General features: G+C 36.6%; 1 protein-coding gene across 1 annotated transcript in view; it reads left to right on the top strand.

Annotated features, from left to right (window-relative positions):
- COL4A4 (collagen type IV alpha 4 chain) overlaps nt 1–18,955 on the top strand; it is a 75,727-nt gene that overhangs the window by 18,792 nt on the left and 37,980 nt on the right. The window contains exons 5-18 of the mRNA XM_085298596.1: nt 2,424–2,558; nt 3,479–3,523; nt 5,249–5,365; nt 8,315–8,383; nt 8,705–8,740; nt 9,533–9,595; nt 10,094–10,129; nt 10,302–10,343; nt 11,080–11,160; nt 12,512–12,565; nt 13,643–13,702; nt 14,307–14,351; nt 15,240–15,293; nt 17,557–17,626. Of these exons, the coding sequence (XP_085154722.1) occupies nt 2,424–2,558; nt 3,479–3,523; nt 5,249–5,365; nt 8,315–8,383; nt 8,705–8,740; nt 9,533–9,595; nt 10,094–10,129; nt 10,302–10,343; nt 11,080–11,160; nt 12,512–12,565; nt 13,643–13,702; nt 14,307–14,351; nt 15,240–15,293; nt 17,557–17,626 (907 nt within the window). The remainder of the gene's footprint in view (nt 1–2,423; nt 2,559–3,478; nt 3,524–5,248; nt 5,366–8,314; nt 8,384–8,704; nt 8,741–9,532; nt 9,596–10,093; nt 10,130–10,301; nt 10,344–11,079; nt 11,161–12,511; nt 12,566–13,642; nt 13,703–14,306; nt 14,352–15,239; nt 15,294–17,556; nt 17,627–18,955) is intronic.

Genomic DNA, 18,955 nt, shown 5'->3' with positions numbered 1-18,955 from the left:
AATTATTTGCCTAGGACCCAGTTCTGTGGAGTTGCTGAGTATTTTCATTTTTGTTCATGTGAACAGAAGGTAAATGCAATTTACGCCTCATTGAAACACCCATGTAGGCTGTAACCTATGGTACTGTTCTAACTGAAGGGAATAGCTGGACGACTTCTGACTTGTCTGGCAATGAGAAGAGTCGCAGAATTTAGTCCAATAGGGTGAGCCAAAATTTCTTAGTGATTTGTGATTTTTGGAAAATGCCCATTTTTTTTTTCATTTCCAGTTTAAGATTCCTTTAAATTGTCTGACTTTTACATAATTAGAGCTCAGGGCACTCAAAATCAGGTACTTTTAGGTAGCTSAAGTCAGGCAACCAAAATGATGAGTCATTCCAAATAAACTTGGCTATTACCCTTTCTAAACAGTATTAAATGCTTTCCTGCATGATTCTGAAGATTTGCAGTCTTAGTCTTAGGAAGCATAAGCATGCTTAATTAAAAAAAAATACAGTCTTGTTTTGTCAAAAGTCAGTTTCTTAATGCAGGTCAAGCCCAGGAAATGCTAAAATAACAGACCATAGTCTTGGCATGGGTAGTTCCTGAGCTAGACAATTAACAAGGCAGTGAAATCCTAAAGGAATTTATTGGCATCAGATGGCAGAGCAGGCATAATATTCTGTCCATTTTAACTGAGCTAATTTGTCATTTTCACATGAGCATGACTACCTTCATCCTCTTTATTTGGACAGCTGTCCTTTACAGTGGTAGTCACATTGGATGGGCACAAATAATAGATGTGATAATAGATGTTATGACATGGTATCAGTTTGGTCTTTACAAAGTCATTATCAGTCATTATCAGTCTTTGAGCTGAAAGAAAGAGAGACAATMCACTGGCTTCACATGGCATGCTAAAGTTGTATCAGCTGTCAAATCTATTGTGAATTCTGGATTTAGTGAATCTGTTTTTTTGACTTCACCACCTCCTACTGAAGACCTGGAGTCAATTAAATTCATAAGGTAGCAGCTAACTTAAGACATTTTATCAGCCTAAAGGTCCACTTGGCCTGGAGGTGTTTATTGATTAATTGTGATGGATAATTAGAAATCATGCAGTATCTAAGGTTTTCTCYGAGTACTGTCAAAATCGGATGTCTTCAAGTGTCTAACGAATGTAACATGATTTGAAAATTTTCTCTTTCAACTCTTGAAAGCAGAGCATGTACATTATGAATTAAAAATATTTAAGTTGCTCCAGAAGTTTCTTGTCAACAAAATGCATTGTTAATGCCAGGAGCATTAGTGAAAAATAGCTAATGCCTTTTTCTGTGTTGATGAGTGCTGTTTTATGCAGTAAAAGCTAATTCAGTATAATAAGAAACAGTACCTCTCCCAGAAGAAAGAATGATTGAAACAGTTGTATTTTACTATGTTAGTTTCATACATTTTGTTTTTCTTATACTCAAAATTATGCTTTAATGAGGCTGTCTACTCTTTTCTATCAAGTATTTAAAAGCTTTACTAGCTGCATTAGGAGTTCTTAAATGAATAAGTTCAGTTTTATAAGAGAGGATGTGCAAGGCACTGCTGAAATGCCAGTAGACAGGCTGCAATTGTTTATGCAAGCAAACATTCAAACTGAATAACACCACCCAGAATCCTAACTGTCCATTCATTGTTAAGAGGATTCAGAATCAGCAGAATCTACCACCACTAGCCCTGAATTTGCATAATATTTTACCCTGTTCAAGTTAGAGTACCCAGAAAATTAAAACTGTTGCTGAAGACAACTTGCTGATTCTGCCTTGGAATTTTTGCCAGTGACATTATGGAGAGCCAGAAAAGACAGCTAGAACATGAGTTACRCAAGGGTATTTTTCAAAGATGTCCTCTACTATCGTTATTTGTAAGAGCTCTCTTGGAAACTTTGCAGCTTTTAAAATGAAGCATAAAATCAGAGAGAGATGATAGAAGATATTTGAACTAAAAAAACCTTAAGATAGTTCACACTTTCTTTCAAAATCATATTGTATATTCACTTTCTCAATTTCTTCTAATGTCTACAAAGTCCGTTTGCCTAAAACAAACCATCACTTCTCTGGTGGGGAAAGTATGATGCTCAGTGGAGTCCTAGGCTTGTGGAGGGTGCTACCTACATTAGGAGAGCCGAGAAGACTTGCAGTTTTTCATAGGTATCTCAGAGGTGGTGTTGGAAACCTGATGAAGCTGAAAAGAAATACCATCTTGAGGAAATTTTTAACTTGGAAGTTTTGTAGCATCTAATGCATGGAACAGGTCTGCAGTCTGCACAGCAAATTGCTTTGACTCATAAGTACATGTGCATTTCAAGCCTTCTGTTATCTRTAGAGTCATCTCCAAAAATGCTACCTGCTCTGAGATTTACAGCRTTATTCACTTATTATTTTGGATTCTTTTCAGGGACAGCCTGGTGAGCTGGGAGCCCAAGGTCCGATTGGATCCCTGGGACCTGCAGGACCAACTGGTCAGCCAGGTGAAAAAGGTCAGAGAGGTGAGAATGGGCAACCTGGGCCAGCTGGAGAAAAAGGTGATAAGGTAGGAAGCACCAGAGTTTTTTTGGATGTGTGCCATATGTAGTGGTAAATATTGCCAAGTGAAACAGAACCTGATTGATCAAAAAAATATTTGCCAAACCCTGCTCCTGCTCACATAAAATTGTCACTGAAATCAATTACAGTTTTCTTTGAAAAAAATGCATGGTGGGGGGATATTTGCTGTGGATTGCTACATTAGAATTGTCAGAAGAACAAATAAAATGAAAGAGGTCTAGTCTCTGATTGGCATATACCATATCATTTTTATTACGTTTAAAAAGGGCTGTGAAAGGAATGTGGAGCTCGGGGGAGGAGTATGGTGCTTTTAAAACAGTGTTGTACACTAAGCAAAACATTATTGCCACTTATTCTATGATGGGAGTATGAATAGTGCCTCAGATCCTTATCTTTCATAGTTGTACAATCCCTGTGCTTGGCTCTTGGTGCTTTATATTAATGATCTAATTCCACTGATCTCGGTGGGTAATTCGAATCACAAAGGTCAATGTCTAACATTCATGAAATGTAAGCCTTGCTTCTGTAGTCGATAGGAAGCATGCTGCTGATATTACCAGAATAGGAGCAGAGTTGTGAAATGACATACATAGTTATTCTATTAGTTATAGCCAGCTCCCTCTTATGTGTAGTTTTATAGTCTTTAGAGAATGAATTTGAGTGTGAGAATTTGACATTTGTTCAGGACCATCTGTATATTTATAACTATTGGCTAGTCTCATGCTAAACCTATGTACTGTTTGTCAGATACTTATTTCTGATTATACAATYGTGGGTTTGATTCATATTTCAAAACAAGACTGTTCCTTGTTTCTCGCTATATAGTATCACATATTCTTGTTTTTCATTCTTTTAAGGGTTAATGACCTCAACAGCTTTGTTTTTCCATGTCACCTATTTTTTTAGGGCCCAACAGGAGTCCCGGGATTTCCTGGTTTAGATGGTGTTCCTGTATGTATTGAGTGAATATTGCTTTATAAGAATTGTAGTCTATAAAGTCATAGCAAGTCCTCTAATAGAATCATATACTCAATAAATCAATTGGTTTTATACCTATTATTACTGTGTTACCTACAGAATTACATATTTTACAAAAATGTAAAATACAATGTTAACAGCTATGTTTATTAACAATAATAAACCTTACAAAATCTGAATAAAGTAAATAAATCATTTTCCTGGAGAGTGTAGTAGTGAAGATAGACTGGCCTAAGTCCATAGAGCACATAAGTGTCAGAGCTAGGATTAAGAACTGTGAGTTTATTTTCTCAGGCTCTATAGCAGGCTGCAGTCTGCTTTCTGCGTTCTTAATTCCAAAAGTATCTCAAATCATGTATCCTTTTTTGTTTGAACTTTTGATTTTTGYCTGAAGTCCTTTTGCAGGAAAAAAAGCAACCACTGATCCCAGTGAGTTCACCTGAATAGGGACTAAAGAAGTAAAAGTGGGTCTTAGGTATATCTTTAYGTGCATGTGATTACGCATTTTTGTGACTGTGGTTTTCAGTGTGGAAGCGGGTGTGGTAGAAGACAGACAGTATCTGTTAGATCCAGAATTTGAAAAATGCTACTTACTATAACTGAATTCCATGCTGTTATTGGTTTCATGCAGCTCAAACAAAGTAAAAATGTTGAGTTTTGAATGTGGAAACAGAGAACCAGAAACTAAATAAGTGCCTTAGCATCTGCTTGTCAACTGTCCATACTTAACAATGGGAGTACGGCCAGAATGTCTATATAATATGCAAGTCCAAAATTTAGCATAAGAAAGAAAAGCTCCCAGGAAATAAGTATACTTTTTGTGAAAAAAATGTAATTAATAAGTTTCTACATATTGGACTGAAGAGTCTTAAAGACAGGAAGAAAGTAAAGCATGTCAGGCAAATGGCCAGAATGTTTTCCTGATGATTTTTCGGATAAAAAAGGGGGGGAGGCAAATTTATTTTTTTCCTTACAAAAATTTTAAGTTTTGTGAAAGTAATTTTTACTCACATGGAAAGATCATTCCAAGGGAATTTTCCTCACTTCTTCTAYTGTCTAGTGTCTCATTTGCAGTACAATTGAAACCAGCCTGGATATTGGTTAATTCACGCTAGATTGAAAAGTCAGTTCCTCGGTTTTGGAACATAGAGCTATATTTCTCTGCAGTTACTGTATGCTTGATTCAAGCTCTGTTCTGTTTTTCATTATTTTATCCTAATCAATTAAAAAAAAAAAAAAAAGGCTGCTTGAGATGACCTCCATGTGTGTCTTTCAGAACTAATAAAGCTATACTATGTGTTCTTAGGCAGGATGGCTTTTTCTTTACAGCCACAAGAAAGATTATAGTTTGAAGGCTAGAGTCTGCTTTCCTGGAGAAAATAGCATGTTATTARTTGACTCAAGTAAGCAGATTCTCATCTTTCGTTTTTCTGTGCTGTCCCTGTCATATTTGCTAGGCATCAAAAAACAAGATATAAAAAACGTAAGGTCCAGATTCTCCATCCGTTACACACGCACAAAAAATTCTATTGATCACAACAGAAAACATTTCTAAACTAAAAAGTATGAAGTTRTGACCACTGTGAGATGTACTCTGTTCCACTTCGGGCATATTTGTCTCACAGCTGTTCTGTTCAGTAAAAAGTAGTTCCCTACCTATCATGGTATATCTGTAATAAATATTAAACTGTCTGTCAGGGATTACCAGGAAGTGAAGGATCCATGGGCAAACGTGGTTTGGATGGCTGCAATGGCTCAAGAGGAGATCCAGGATTCCCAGGCGAAAATGGATACATTGGACCAAGAGGTCCTTATGTATGTTACAAGAATTTTTACTGTCTATTAATAACATATTTCTTCATTTCCCCTCCAAGATAACAGGACTTAAAATGAAAGGAGTTTTAGACTACAGCTAGTGTTTAGACACTAGCTTTATGGCTGTGGGTGCTTCATCTGCCGTGCTAAGAAATTTTTCTATACTGCACCATGAAGTTCCAGACACCTTCCGTTCTTGCTAAGGCTAATGGGAATAAAGGACACTTGTTAGCTTACCAGATTAAGTCTAAACTTGAATGTGAAATAAGTTTTTTTTTTTTTTTTAAATCTATGAAGTGTATTTGTCTAACTTGAGAGTTAAATTCTACTTTGTTTCCCTACCAAATAACCATACCAAAGCCATGTCAAGGAAGTATAATTGAGAAGCAGTGGCATGAACCCGATGTACCYTTTGTCACTATTTGAAAAATTTTGAAAGCTTTAATAGCAGAGATATATCTGAGAGGACTCAGCAGTCAGTGAAAGTTTCAGCAAGACTTAATTCTGCAACAACTGAAGATTCTCACTGAKAGATCACATAACTATATCAACAGATCTCCTCCAAACTTATGGCCTTACAAATGTCAGTGGCCTTGCATCACATCTTGTGCAGATCATACTCATGACTGCTGTGTGCACACCCAGTCTTGCCTGGGTATTATCCATGCACATAGAGATCTTTTTAGTTAAAATTTTTAAAATTAGCACTTTAAACAATTTTAAAATGCTTCCTATTTTAATAGGAAAAGTGAACAATATTAAATATTTAGGCTAGCAAAGCCTTACTAGTGAAGATAAAAACACTGTCATATCAGTAAATGATATAAATTGCTATAGCTCTAAAGAAATTGTTCTGAACGTATCTAGTCCCCAGTCTTTGACTTTCCGTGGAAAAAAGATTTAGTTCTGAATGATTAATAGCTCATTTAAGAGCTTCCCTAAAATTGTCTAAAACAAAACAAAAAAACAACTGCAGTTTAAATGAAAGTCAGCGTGTTCACTGAGAGCTAAAAGACGTGCTGATTCAGCCCTGGACAATCAAAAACTGTGCAAAGGGTGAGAGAGTGAGAAGACATTACCAAATAYAGTAAATGAAAAAACATACATTTCCAGTCTTGGGCCTACAATAGATACTTTCAAGCTCGTAACCYGATTAAAAAAAACTTTATAATAACCTGATGTATTACACCTCTCAGAAACTAACCCACTACTCTCCAAAACAGTAAAATGGCTTCTGTTCACTTTTTCCTCACTTATTGCAGGTTTCAAAATGCAATTTGCCTTTAGTTAAAGTAGCCAAGGAACATAAAAGGAAAATGAGACATTGGACAAATTATAGCATAAATCCTCCAATTCCAGGAGCATTCTCTTTGGCAGGGCTAGAAAAGTATTTGCAATTTAAAAAGGAATGGAGACACAATAGGCATGTAACCTTGGATATCCACACTAAAATTCCAGTGCAAATTAATTTGGCTACCCAGAAAAGGAGACATAGTAACCATATTTGCTTGCGTACAAGAATGTCATTCCAACYTCTTTATGCAAATTATCTGTTTTTAAATCAATTTATTGCACCAAGTACCAGCTTGACTATATATTACAGCTAACATTTTAATTCATACTTATAGCTTTGTCTCTTATGATTTTATGCAAAACTGCGTATGTATTTGTCAGCTGTACTTCTGTTATCTGTTAAGATCTGTACGTTTACCTCACCAATAACTTGGAAAAGAAAAGGGTTACTTAAGTCATTTAAAAGGTAACAAACTGAATCTAACAAAGTGGTTTTATTATGTTAGAGATGACATAAAATGTGTTTAGAAACATCAGTTAAATAATGCAAAGACAAATASAGCTTTCCATGTGTTTAACGTGTTCTTAAGCAGCTGTTGTTTGACCTGTAATCTTTATGCAGTCTACTGTAGATACATGCAGCTGCAGGCAGCTGTAACTCTTCTCCTTATTGTAGCATTCCAGGGGTAAGGACTTTACCTATTTTGTTCTGATTCAGGATTTAAATATCAGGAAACCRATACAGTTTTAAAATGGTTAAACTCTGTGAATTACACTACCCAGTTTATGGAAGCCAATAGCTAATTGGTTACAGACTCCAATTAATTATACGCAGTACACTTGGATTTGTTGTGAGAAAACTTCAGAAGTAATGCCTTTATATATCTGTTATTTATATGTATTTTAAAATATGTATGCATCATGCTCATAATAGTGAATTAAGTATTAAAATTTTGAAAAAGCAACCATCATTCCAACTAAGTCAGACTGAGATTTTGAGGGTGCTAGAACAGGCTAAGTTATGTGAAGGTTCCACTACAAGTAGCAGGGGAACTTAATTTTATGGAAAACAGGGCCTTTAGGCATTGGATTTACTTTTTGTGTAGACTTTAAAACATATTTGCTAGTGTCTGGAAATGTTGAATATTATGCATGTAAAGCAGTCTACACTTTCAGCACTGTAACTGTATGTAGAATCGCTGTAGCTTCTTCTAAATATAGCATGAACTTTTGGAGAAGCAGAGTGCGTAATACATAAAGCCACTGACCCAGTGAAATAAAAGATGGCAATGTCAATAGAAAGGCAAGGTTTGGAAAGACTCTAGAATATTGACGCACTTAAGAGCTAAGGAGTCCCTAACAGAGCAGGAGTCCAAAAGCTGTGAGGAGCTGTTTTTCTCACCAGTAAGAAGGTAATTTTACATTTAAGAGTCTTGTTAGACAAAACTGCAAAATGCTACTGCAGTGATGGTGATTCCTATGGATTACCTAATGACATAGGGGCACCAAAAAACCACAAGTGATTCCTAGATTTCATTCATTGATTCATTTCATAGATTCATTATCTATGAATCTATGGTATCAGAAAGTGAAACAATGTTTTAAAAGACTTTTCTCTTTCCTTTTTTTTCCCCTCTTCTTTTTTTTACTTTCAAGGGGTATCCAGGGCAAAAAGGAGAAAAAGGAAATTCGGTATATGTTTCCCATTTTGGAAAAGGGCCTCCAGTGAGTATATGATTACAAAAAAGTTTTTATCTATTTATATATATAAATAGATATATATAATATATATAGCTAAAGCTTTATATCTATATCTAAATAATATATATATATATATATATATATATTTCAAAGAAAAATATGTATGGCACATTTAGTTGTTCTCAAAAATCTTAACTGTTTAATAAAGCTTACTGTAAACAAAATTAAATGCAAATATACAACTAGAACAGATAGCTTGAGATCTTAAAAGGTATAAAGCTAGAAAATTCCCAATTGAAGTATCACAAGCTTTGACTTCTATCTGCTAAATGACTGTTGTTACAGGGAGACAGAGGTGATCCTGGACCTCCTGGCATGCCAGTAAGTACAATCAGCAGGCTCCATACATGCTTTTTGGATATAATAAAGCAACATTAGGGTTTCTCCCTGCCTTTCTTAAATAAGAAAATTCCAGAATAGAGTCTATCTAAAAWCCATTTTCTATAGATGCCCCCATGACCAGTTCATGCTTGCTGAAATGAGCAGAAATGGACCTTCYGCCAAACTGCGTTGTGGTTTGGACCTAAGCACTGCCAGTGCATTGAGTGGCTGTTACCCCCAATATATGCAGTTTGCCAGATAGCTAATTTATGAAATTCAAGATGTGAAGAGGTGTGATACCTTCTTCAAAAGTATATTTTGGATCTTCCAAGAACATGTAGCATGCTACCACATTTTAGCCATAAAAATGTGTCAGAGGGAGGAGAGAGGAGTTAATGTGGTTGCTGAGCTCTTATAGACTCACACTCTTATGGCTCTAGGATCCTCTTTTTAGGCCTTTCAGAAAAGTRTTTGTTGATGAGCTGTATCAAGTCCCCACACTCTAGCACAGTTGCTAACAAGATATTCTTTCAATGCATTGATACTACATAATTGTGCGTTGCCAGTATCTGTATCTATGCAGTACCATCCAGAAACTAGTGCAGAGCTACTCTAGTGACAATTTTGTTTCAGGCGTGGTATAAACTTCAGGCCAATGATATATGGGTGGAATGTGTTCAGTGCCAGTAGACTGAGTCCAAGTGATGCAGACATTTTAGAGAGACTGTCTTTGTGAAGAAGAGGGTAAGCTATTGGTATTTTTACAAACAAGCCTTTTGCCATCTTTTTCAGGGACCTAGAGGATTAAGAGGTACAACAGGCCCATCTGGATACCCAGGCCAACCAGGCTTGCCTGTAAGATCACCACAGTTTTATAGTCTTGTATTTCCAGTATATGCATGAATTCTGGTCTACTGGTTTTAGAGCTTGCCTTAATGCCAATTAAGGCAGTATGGATTCAAGCTTAGACGTCATTTTTGAGGCAGCTGATAAAAAGAGAGGTTTTGCCTTACCTTGTGAGTTTGGAAGTACAGGAATTGGAGTATACGTTGTTTCTTCCCATGCCTGTGTGAATGCATTTGATCCCAGCAGTCTGTAGCCATAGAAKAATGCTGGTAGTGCTCTTTCCTTTATTCCCTTTCTTCAAGGCTACCATGTGGGAGGCAGGAAAGGGGGGAGCTAGACTTCAGCCCTTCTGAAAGCAGGAACCAGGTGATGTAAATTGCAATCTGGGAGGAGCATACCCCAAGAGGAGATTCTGACAATGTGTGATGCTGTCAAGTACATGTAATTTTCAAAGTAAATCTGTCCCTTATGTGAGACATACTAACTTTTACTCATTTTCTTTTAAAGGGTGCTCCAGGTTTCCCAGGTTTGCCAGGTGAACAGGTAGGCAACTATTTTTCCTGAAGTTGTTAGTGAGATAATGCATGAATTTATACAGATAGTTGAAATGTCTCTTATGGCTGTTACCAATTTTTCTCCAAGAAATTTCTTAATTAAATTCTAATATCAGCGTTTTCTGATTACCTTCAAACTGCATACATTTTTTGTCAACTAGGGAAATCCAGGTGTTGGAGTGGATGGACAAAAGGGGGAGCCGGTAAGAAAGCAAATATTATTAAAGCTATCCTTGCTCTAGAATTAGAAGCACATCCTAAGAAAGTAAGTTTCATTTATTGAAGATCTCCCAAATAGAAGTGCATGCTCAAGTTTTTGTTGGTTTGGACATACACAGGTGTGTGGGTCTCATGTGGGTCTTTGGACTTTCTGACCTTGCAGTGATCCCGTAAGCTCAGGACAAGCACATAATAATATTTCCTCTCCCACTCTCCACCTATTAGCATATTCAGGACTTCCAACACCGAAGTAGAATATTTGATTTTTCTTTTGTGATTTGGTCCAATCACTTTTTGGAATCCATAGAGGTTTCTAATATGTAACTTTCCATAGCAAATCTCATCTGTACATTCAYGAAGTCATGTGCTTAAAGGTTTCAGAGAGACTGTATGGAAAGCAAGGAGATTTGACAACCATGTAACTCTCTCCGTAGCAGGCTCAGAGCAGGAGCTATGACCTCAGAGCTCTCATTTATTTCCTCAACTGTAATGTTATTTTTAATGAGGGGGGAAAATAGAAGGAGATTAAGATTTTCAGTCATGTTCATCTGGGAAGAATGTAGAGAGGCTTACAGACCTCAGTATAAAGCCTGATTTATCTACAGGTGTCAACACATGTTCAGTGAGTAAAGAAATACATAATTCTGTACTAGTGTAGGGATATGTGCTAAGTCTCATGGAACAGACCGTTTCTTTCTGCTGTTCCTCTGGGTTCTGCAGGGTGATGTTGGACTTCCTGGGCCACCAGGGTCACCACTGTTAATTGGACCTCCTGGAGCTCAACTGTTCAAAGGAGAAAAGGTGTTAATCTCTATTTGCATTTAATTGTACTCAACTTGGCAACTACAATCCTGTGATGTAATTCTTACAAGGACAGCAAAAACAGGACATACCTTTCTGTAATAAACCATCAATTTCAGTAGAGATCCTGTTCAGCACCCTTCTCACAGATGTTCTGGAGAGTTGTAATTCCTTACTTGCGAGATGCCTGTTTTAACACAGTAAAAAGATACTGCTCTTGATTTGTTTTTCTTCACATTCTATCATAAGCAAATCATAATGTTTCAGGCATCTCACATGAAGCTGATTACTCTGGTATTGGATCTTTTGTAGCTCTTCTCATAATTCTAACACTGTTTTCTTTACATTTTTGGCATTTGTTCTATTTGATTTTTTTTTCAGTGTAACATTTTGAACTATCCACTCTAACCCTTCTAGCCTACTATTCTAAAATGAAAAAATAAGTGTGATCCTGTTGTGTATTTTTAATGCAAGATCYTGTTATTTACTGTACTTCTTCAGTGACATGCTTACTGTAGCCACAGTTACAGGACTTCGTTGGTCAAAATAGATTCAGACTAACACCCCTGTTCTTAAATCCTGAATCTTTCTTCATTTATGCCCTAATAGATTCAAACTAACACCCCTGTTCTTAAATCCTGAATCTTTCTTCATTTATGCCCTAAAACACTGAAACACTTGTTAAAGAAGAACAGAAGATACCAAAATTACCTTATGGAGCCCACAGTGGAGTCTCTATAGTTCTCAAGTCTAATTTGTTTACATATACAAATGAAAGGATTAATCTTGCATGGCCAGCCCTTCAGCCTCAACTCTGGGAGCTAAGAATTTCACACGTTTGATCTCAGCTTTTGATCATGCACGTGGTTGTTATGTACAGCTGTGGACCTGAGGGGGAGGGGCAAAGGACCACAAGAACCTGTATGTACTCCCTATGTTACTGCTGAATGTGGCCTACCAACCATGCTTCTCATTCAGACTGGGGCTGTACTGCACAAGCTTAGATGCAGTGAATACTTGCATCAAACTAGATAGAGCAGCAAACAAAATAGAACTACTGTCACGTGCCTTTGTGGGAACAAAGCCCCAGTTAGCACATTTCTGGATGTGAAAGATGTATGCCTCATTGCAGAGGGGCTGTGCTGGTTACGCAGTGTTAACAGAAATAAATATCAGTACATGTTTATCTTTCCTATTTTCCTATGCCTGGTATGTCTACAGGAACTGGCCCAGTGCTTAACAAAGTACTGTTTTAATAGCTGTAATTCAGAACAGGATTTTAAAAAGTTAAATGACACATAGGCATGTTGTGCACATTAAAATACACTTAAATCTTTCCCTGTACACTTAGGGTCAAAAAGGACTTCCTGGGATGACAGGATACAGAGGACCACGTGGACCCAAAGTAAGTAATGTGGTTTTTTTTTGTTTTGTTTTTAATACAGTCCTGGCGAAATTCTGTTAACTTCTGTGGTTATTAATTTAATCCTTTAAAGCATGAGGTGATGTAAGAAATAATAGCACTTGTGTTATGAAATTTAAACACCACCTAGATCAATGTGAAAGCAAACACGTTTCAAAACTCTTCAGAAAAATCTTTCCAAATCTGTCCTATTTGATACCTGTCTATCAACTATCAACTGTTGCCTGGTAGTGAAAGGTCAGTGTCTTTTCCAGCTGGGTTATTAATACATAAGTGACTATGACAGTGAAGAAGATAAAGACACAGCTTATTCTTTCTTGAGAAGAAAAACAGAGAAGATGGAAGACTTAACTGTTATGGGATCTTAGTGGGGCATATTACTATGCATAAGTATGTTAGGGAGAGACTTTTAACTTTGTGCATTCCTGGTAAATTTTGAGGGGAAAAATCCACAGACAGGAAGCTTACCAGATCTCAGAGAAACAGAAGATAATTGGGCACAAAAGAACAAGGCTGGTTAATCTATTTTAAATACTTATTTAACTTTGTAGGAAGAAGAGAAGAAGCAAGAAGCCTGAATATCACATTTCTAAGTCTAGCACTTTTTCAGGAAGTCATTTTCCTTTGCAAATTAATGGACCACTGTTACTCAGCCCTGGGAAAGGCAATAAATCTTTCATTTAAGTTTTACTTTGAAAAAGAAGGATCCTATCTGTACACGTAGATAACAGTATGCTCATTAGTTGCAGCCAGTAACTGAGGAAAATACCTGATATGGCCCAAAAGGTCCCAGACTCAGATCTTAAAACCCAAACTGCTAAAGATCCATTAAGCTAGGAGAAGACATCCAGCAGGTTTATGTTTCTTGAATAACTAAAGCTCTAACTGAATAATTGAGGAAGTGCTGTATGAAATAAACTCCAATGATTGACCCTAGCAAGTGAAACAAGTTCCATTAACCTAATGTATACATAAGCTAATAAACATGCACRTAAAACAAAGTTTATGACAGCACTTTACCAAGCAGTTTGTTTAAACAAGGTGTTTTGAATGCTCCAGGGTGTATCTGGAAGAGGAGAAAAGGGTGAAAAAGGTATTCCTGGATTTCCTGGAGTGCGGGTAAGAAAGCTTCAGAATAAATTGTTTCACAAAGTCACAATTTTTTTGGCAAATATTTAGCAGTTAGTTTAAGTATGYATTTCAAAAGAAGTTTTTTAAGTTTGTTTGTTTGTTTGAACAAGTCTGTATATAGAATATTTACATAGGTCTTGCCCTAGGAGTCACCCTGTCCCAGACTTAACCTCATAGGCATTTTCTGTCCTTGGAAAGATAACAAATCTGGGGGCTTATCCGATAAATATTTAGTATTGCAAAGCTACTGTGCAGTAATACAGTACTAACACACTGATTTTAATGTATTTGGTACAGACTGGTGACAAGTGTTTGCGGTAGCTTCCACTTGATTTGTGTAACCGTGCTTACATGGAGCAACGTCTGTTATTATGCTTGGTACAATGTAATAAAAATTTAAGTGAAGACTTCTTGGCTATAGTTCAAATTCATGCCCATCTCTCATATAAAGTATTTGCAAGGTAGTTGCAAGTGCTAGTACTGGAAAATATTATAMCAAGTAATAATTATCTAAGAAATGTTAAGTGTTCAGCAATTCTGAATGGGTGCCATTTTGAATAGGTTTAGTTTTCAATCTGCTTGCTTTTATCAGGGTAGCCCTGGTTCTTATGGACCTGCAGGTTTTCCTGGAATAAAGGTAAGAAAAAAAGTCCAAGCAGCTCCCTGAACAGTGGGATCAGCAAGGTCTGATTTCTTATGGATTTGTGTAGATTTGGAATTCCTTGATACTTGGTAGCTCATACTGTGTTCCCTCATTTCTTCTCTGCTACCTGTTGCCACTAAAATTGTATGAAATCCTTGTCCTTGGACCTTCATTCTCTCTGAAATTTGGCTGAAATTGGCAATGGGATCTATAGTTGAGTGCAAGAGGGATGGCCAGTAGGACATGGAGATAGCATGATAGAAAAATTACATAGCATGGCAAGTTCTGTCACTTATATATATTTTGTTTGCCTTTCTGGCTCATGAAATTCTAGTTTTGCTCTTAAGTCTGTTAAACGTTAGTTATGAACTTACAACATCTTACTGGATTAAAGCACAGCAGATATAAGTATGTCTTGCCTTTTTTCCTATCTGTTCTCCTCAACTCATTTCCAAATCTAGTTAAGGTAATGGTCACACTATCCATAAATCACATTAATGTACAGATATTTGCTTCTGGAATTTTTCTCCAGACAGCTGACTATATTATCTGCAAAATTACTTTTTACTTTTTTTTTTTTTTTAATCACTGTCAGCTCAAAGAGTCTGAGTACTGGATAAATGAATAAATTAATAGATCATAAAAAGACAGGAGAAGCTGATATGCTGCTGCTTTGCATGCAGGATTAGTTTAAGAGGGTCATTCAGCAGGCAGCAAGCCAATATCAGCTATATTAAACCAATGCAGTCTATGAGTCTGCTAGTATGTATTCCAGCTAGTTCTGTGCTCCAGGTACACTGGATCCACTGACCACTTAATTGACCACTCAACATTAATTGTATTAAGACATTTACCCAAAGATATTTATGTAATCTTTTCCAGGGAGAAACAGGAGTTGCCGGTTTTCCTGGACAAGTTGGCTATCCAGGCATAAAGGTAAAAAGAACAAAAATGCACATGCACACACCTGTATATCTACATAAATGTTAATGGTTCCTCCAAACTGTACCTGACTATCAGATCATTGCCCTTTCTATATTCATAATTACTTTTAAGATTTACTGTTTTCACGATAGTCATAGTTACTCAGTACAGTAGTGGTAAATAACTATAGAAGTAAACTTTCTGCTTGGTGCATATGAAGAGAAGGGGAACTCTACATTGCTGACCATAGGAGTCGGTGAATCTCATTTGCCAAGAGTTATCCTGAGTTTATGTAGTCCCAGTTGGAAAAAAAAAATGTCTGTGGATGTGTGTGTTCTGCTATTTGTGTATTGTCAGCTTTATAACAATGCAGGCTCATTCGGATGCTAATTAGATGAAAATATTACATATCTCATTCAGTAACAGAAAGATCATTGGAGTCCATTATCCCTCAAAACTGGAATCAGACTCTGAGTGTTGTGTTGTTAATAAATACTCACCCTGATGTGCATATTACTTTAGTTGGGGGCATCATTAACAAATACGAGACAATATATGGAGAAGGAATATCAAATTGTATAGGAACCACTCTTCAGTCTCTGTTCCTTAGTCCATAGCCTCAGAAGCCATCAGTTAATGCTGCAAAGAGTAAGCAGAGAATAATTAATTCTCACTAGAGAATACTAGGGAAAAGTGTGAATGTCTGCATTAAAGTTTCATGAAGATGACATTACATTTGCTTATRCATGGAGCAAAAAAAAAAAGAATCAAATACGGATACGACTGAAAAAAATCAGATTAACTCATGCCGGATTCAGAAAGATGACAGGTATGTTGCCATTCTGCTTGAAAAATGACTGGATAAATCAGATTGGTCCTGAAAAGTACAGATCTAATCAGCCCAGTGAAAACTTAGCAAGTACTTAAGCTGCCTCCTGGAAATGATCATAAATCTAAAAGTCTGAGGACAGAGATCTTCAAAGAGCAACATTAGAACTTCCCCCTTCAGGAGGTATCAGGAATTGAACTTTTTGACCTYGGCTCATTGACTCTTCAGTTCTTTCTTGTCTTCTGGTTGTGCTAATTTTAGAATGACATAAAAGTCATTCATGACTGGGATGACATCCRTCTATTGTACGTATATTTATTGTTACTTTGATCGTTAATTTTAAATTTCAAAATACTTTATAGCTTTATCAGAGGAGGAAAAATGTTAGAGTTTACTTTTGCTTTCTTTCTTGCCATGTAGAAGTCTCTCTTATGTTGTTAGGGAAGACTTACTTGCATTCCTGTTTAAAATAGCCAAAGAGCACACAGTTGTGTTACTGCATTCAACAAGATGCAGTCAGAGGAAAAAGTTCATGGCATCTGTTAAGAGGTAACCAGCAACAGCTCCAGTACTGTTCAAACATTACAGAGATACCAATATTTTAAAAAAGCCCCCAGAAGACATGGACTCCTTGCTTTRTAAGAGTGATGGTCCAATTTTACAGTCTCAGTTCTCATCTCTGTCCTAGAAGGCCCCAAATTCCAGTGTCAGGAATGCTACCTAACCAAGCAGTTCCCAGATCCACATTTTCGGCTTCCCATTTGATGTAGAGAGCTGGGTTAATTACTAATCTACACCAAAGTAAAAAGTCTAATGCTGTTTGCCACATAAAAAACTTTCCTAAAGTCCATTTCACTTGCAATCCTAACCATCAGCATCCAAGCTAATTTAGAAATCTTCCAAGCAGAAATGATTTTCCTTGCAATTAGTAGGCACTTTGATGTTTCCATGATGCAGACATGCTAAACTTTTTATAAGAGCTAAGATTTTCTCTTACCATTGATAATATCCATCAGACTGTGAAGGAGCTTTTCTTAGTGCTTTTCTGTCATCATAAAAGTAACTTTCTATTTCTTTTTTACAATTTTAAGACAAATAATTATATCTAATTTTAAATCAAAGCATTTCAATTAAATATGGTACTGATTTTACTGTAATTGACTCAATTTTACAGTACATGAATGAAATCAGACACAGCAGTGACAAGTTTTGGAAAGTCAAATAGATGTGTGAGATAAGTTTATTACTGTTTAATCATTTGTAAAGATTATTTTATTTTTTTTTTGTCTGTTCTTAAGTGTTTTGAAGTGTTAGAATTGAGTTTCTCAGGTGATTTGGATTTGTCACATCCTTGTGGGCCCACTACTGTTGAAATTTTCAGTTATGCAATAGCAAATTGCATGTTTGTATCTATCTGTAAACTTTATGGATTTTGGATTTTTACAGGGGGATCCTGGAGAAGAAGGGCCCCCAGGTCCTCCTGGAACTGTTGAAACTCCACTGTTTCCTGTAAAAGGTTATAGCTAGTTTTAACTACTCTTTCTGCTGCCTAAAGTGTATAGGACATATTTTGTTAATTTGTTTGAAAGTGATCACTAGGGATTTACYAGGGATCCTAAAACTTTGTCTCTCTAATTGCCACATCCTGCATTTTGTTTGTGTCTCACTGATCTTACTGGAACTAGGTTAGAAATACACATTTCAGATTAAATGTTTACTTTAAAGATCTTTATGCATATAGTCACAGCTAGATCTGTCAGACTGACTCTCTAGACATATATTTAGACCTGTAAAAAAAAAAAAAAAAAAAAACTCATGCTAGGTAATGGTCTACAATTAAGCAAACTGGGCTTCCCATAGTATTTTAGAATTCTGATTTTCAGAATTGCCACAACACACAGATTTTAGTCTTCAGTTTAGTCTTTCAGTGAAATCCTAGTTGCTCTGAAGYTTGTGGAAAGCTCTGACTCTGGTTCAGACAGGATTTTGTCATTGAGTTCCACYACTTTTAAAAGCTATTTTTGGTTAGCATGAGTTCCTGCTATTGCCATTGTATTTCAGTGTGTCAGTAAGTGCTGCAAACATAAGAAAATTAAAGGCTTCAGAATTTAATAAGCCATCATTTTCCCCTTTCTCCCTGAATATGCTGGTTTTTTCCTCCTTAGAAATCTAATCCGGGCAGATAAAGGGAAATTATTAGGTTTACCTAGAATTTCTTGTGCTATTGAGAGTGTGTGTGGTAGTGTGAGATACTTTATTCAACCTTATCTCTATAATTCCTGGACAATCAGAGCAAGTGTTGCATGATTGTACAACACATCCAGAAGGTTGTACAACACATCCACTGGTTTTCGGGAAGTGCTGAACTAACTGCGTGCATGTTTTGCAGCCTGCACACCTACAGGAGGTCCTATGATTCCTAGAAGCAATAAGTTTGCTATGTGTGTATAAAAAGGCAGGTGCACTCCATGGTTCTCTCCAAAAAATAAGATGCATCAACACACACTAATTCTACCTTAGCATTGTGTTATCGCTCATTAATGCATTTCCTAACTTTAATGCTTTAGAGTAGGCATTTCCAAACATTCTTTGCCTGGCTAGCCCTGGCAGCTGCAACTGTAGCTGTTGATAACATCAAAAAATACCAGATAGTACTATCTTACACTCATTTGCAGGAGGGAACCATGCTTTCTTCTCTTTCTTCCTCAGCCACGTATCATCTTTACCCCACACATCTGTAACTAGTGCACCTAACAGAATACCTCTTAATCTGCTTACCTTCCTACCACAGCCTCAGACAGGATTTTAAATTCTAYCTCCCTTATCTACACCTTTTTCACCTTGT

Source organism: Rhea americana, unplaced genomic scaffold (genome assembly GCF_003343005.1).
Source record: "Rhea americana isolate MKP2758 unplaced genomic scaffold, rheAme1 scaffold_14, whole genome shotgun sequence".
In the NCBI taxonomy this organism is placed as follows: Eukaryota; Metazoa; Chordata; class Aves; order Rheiformes; family Rheidae; genus Rhea; species Rhea americana.
Note: the sequence above shows the minus strand (reverse complement) of the source record. Positions and strands in the feature narration are given on the sequence as shown.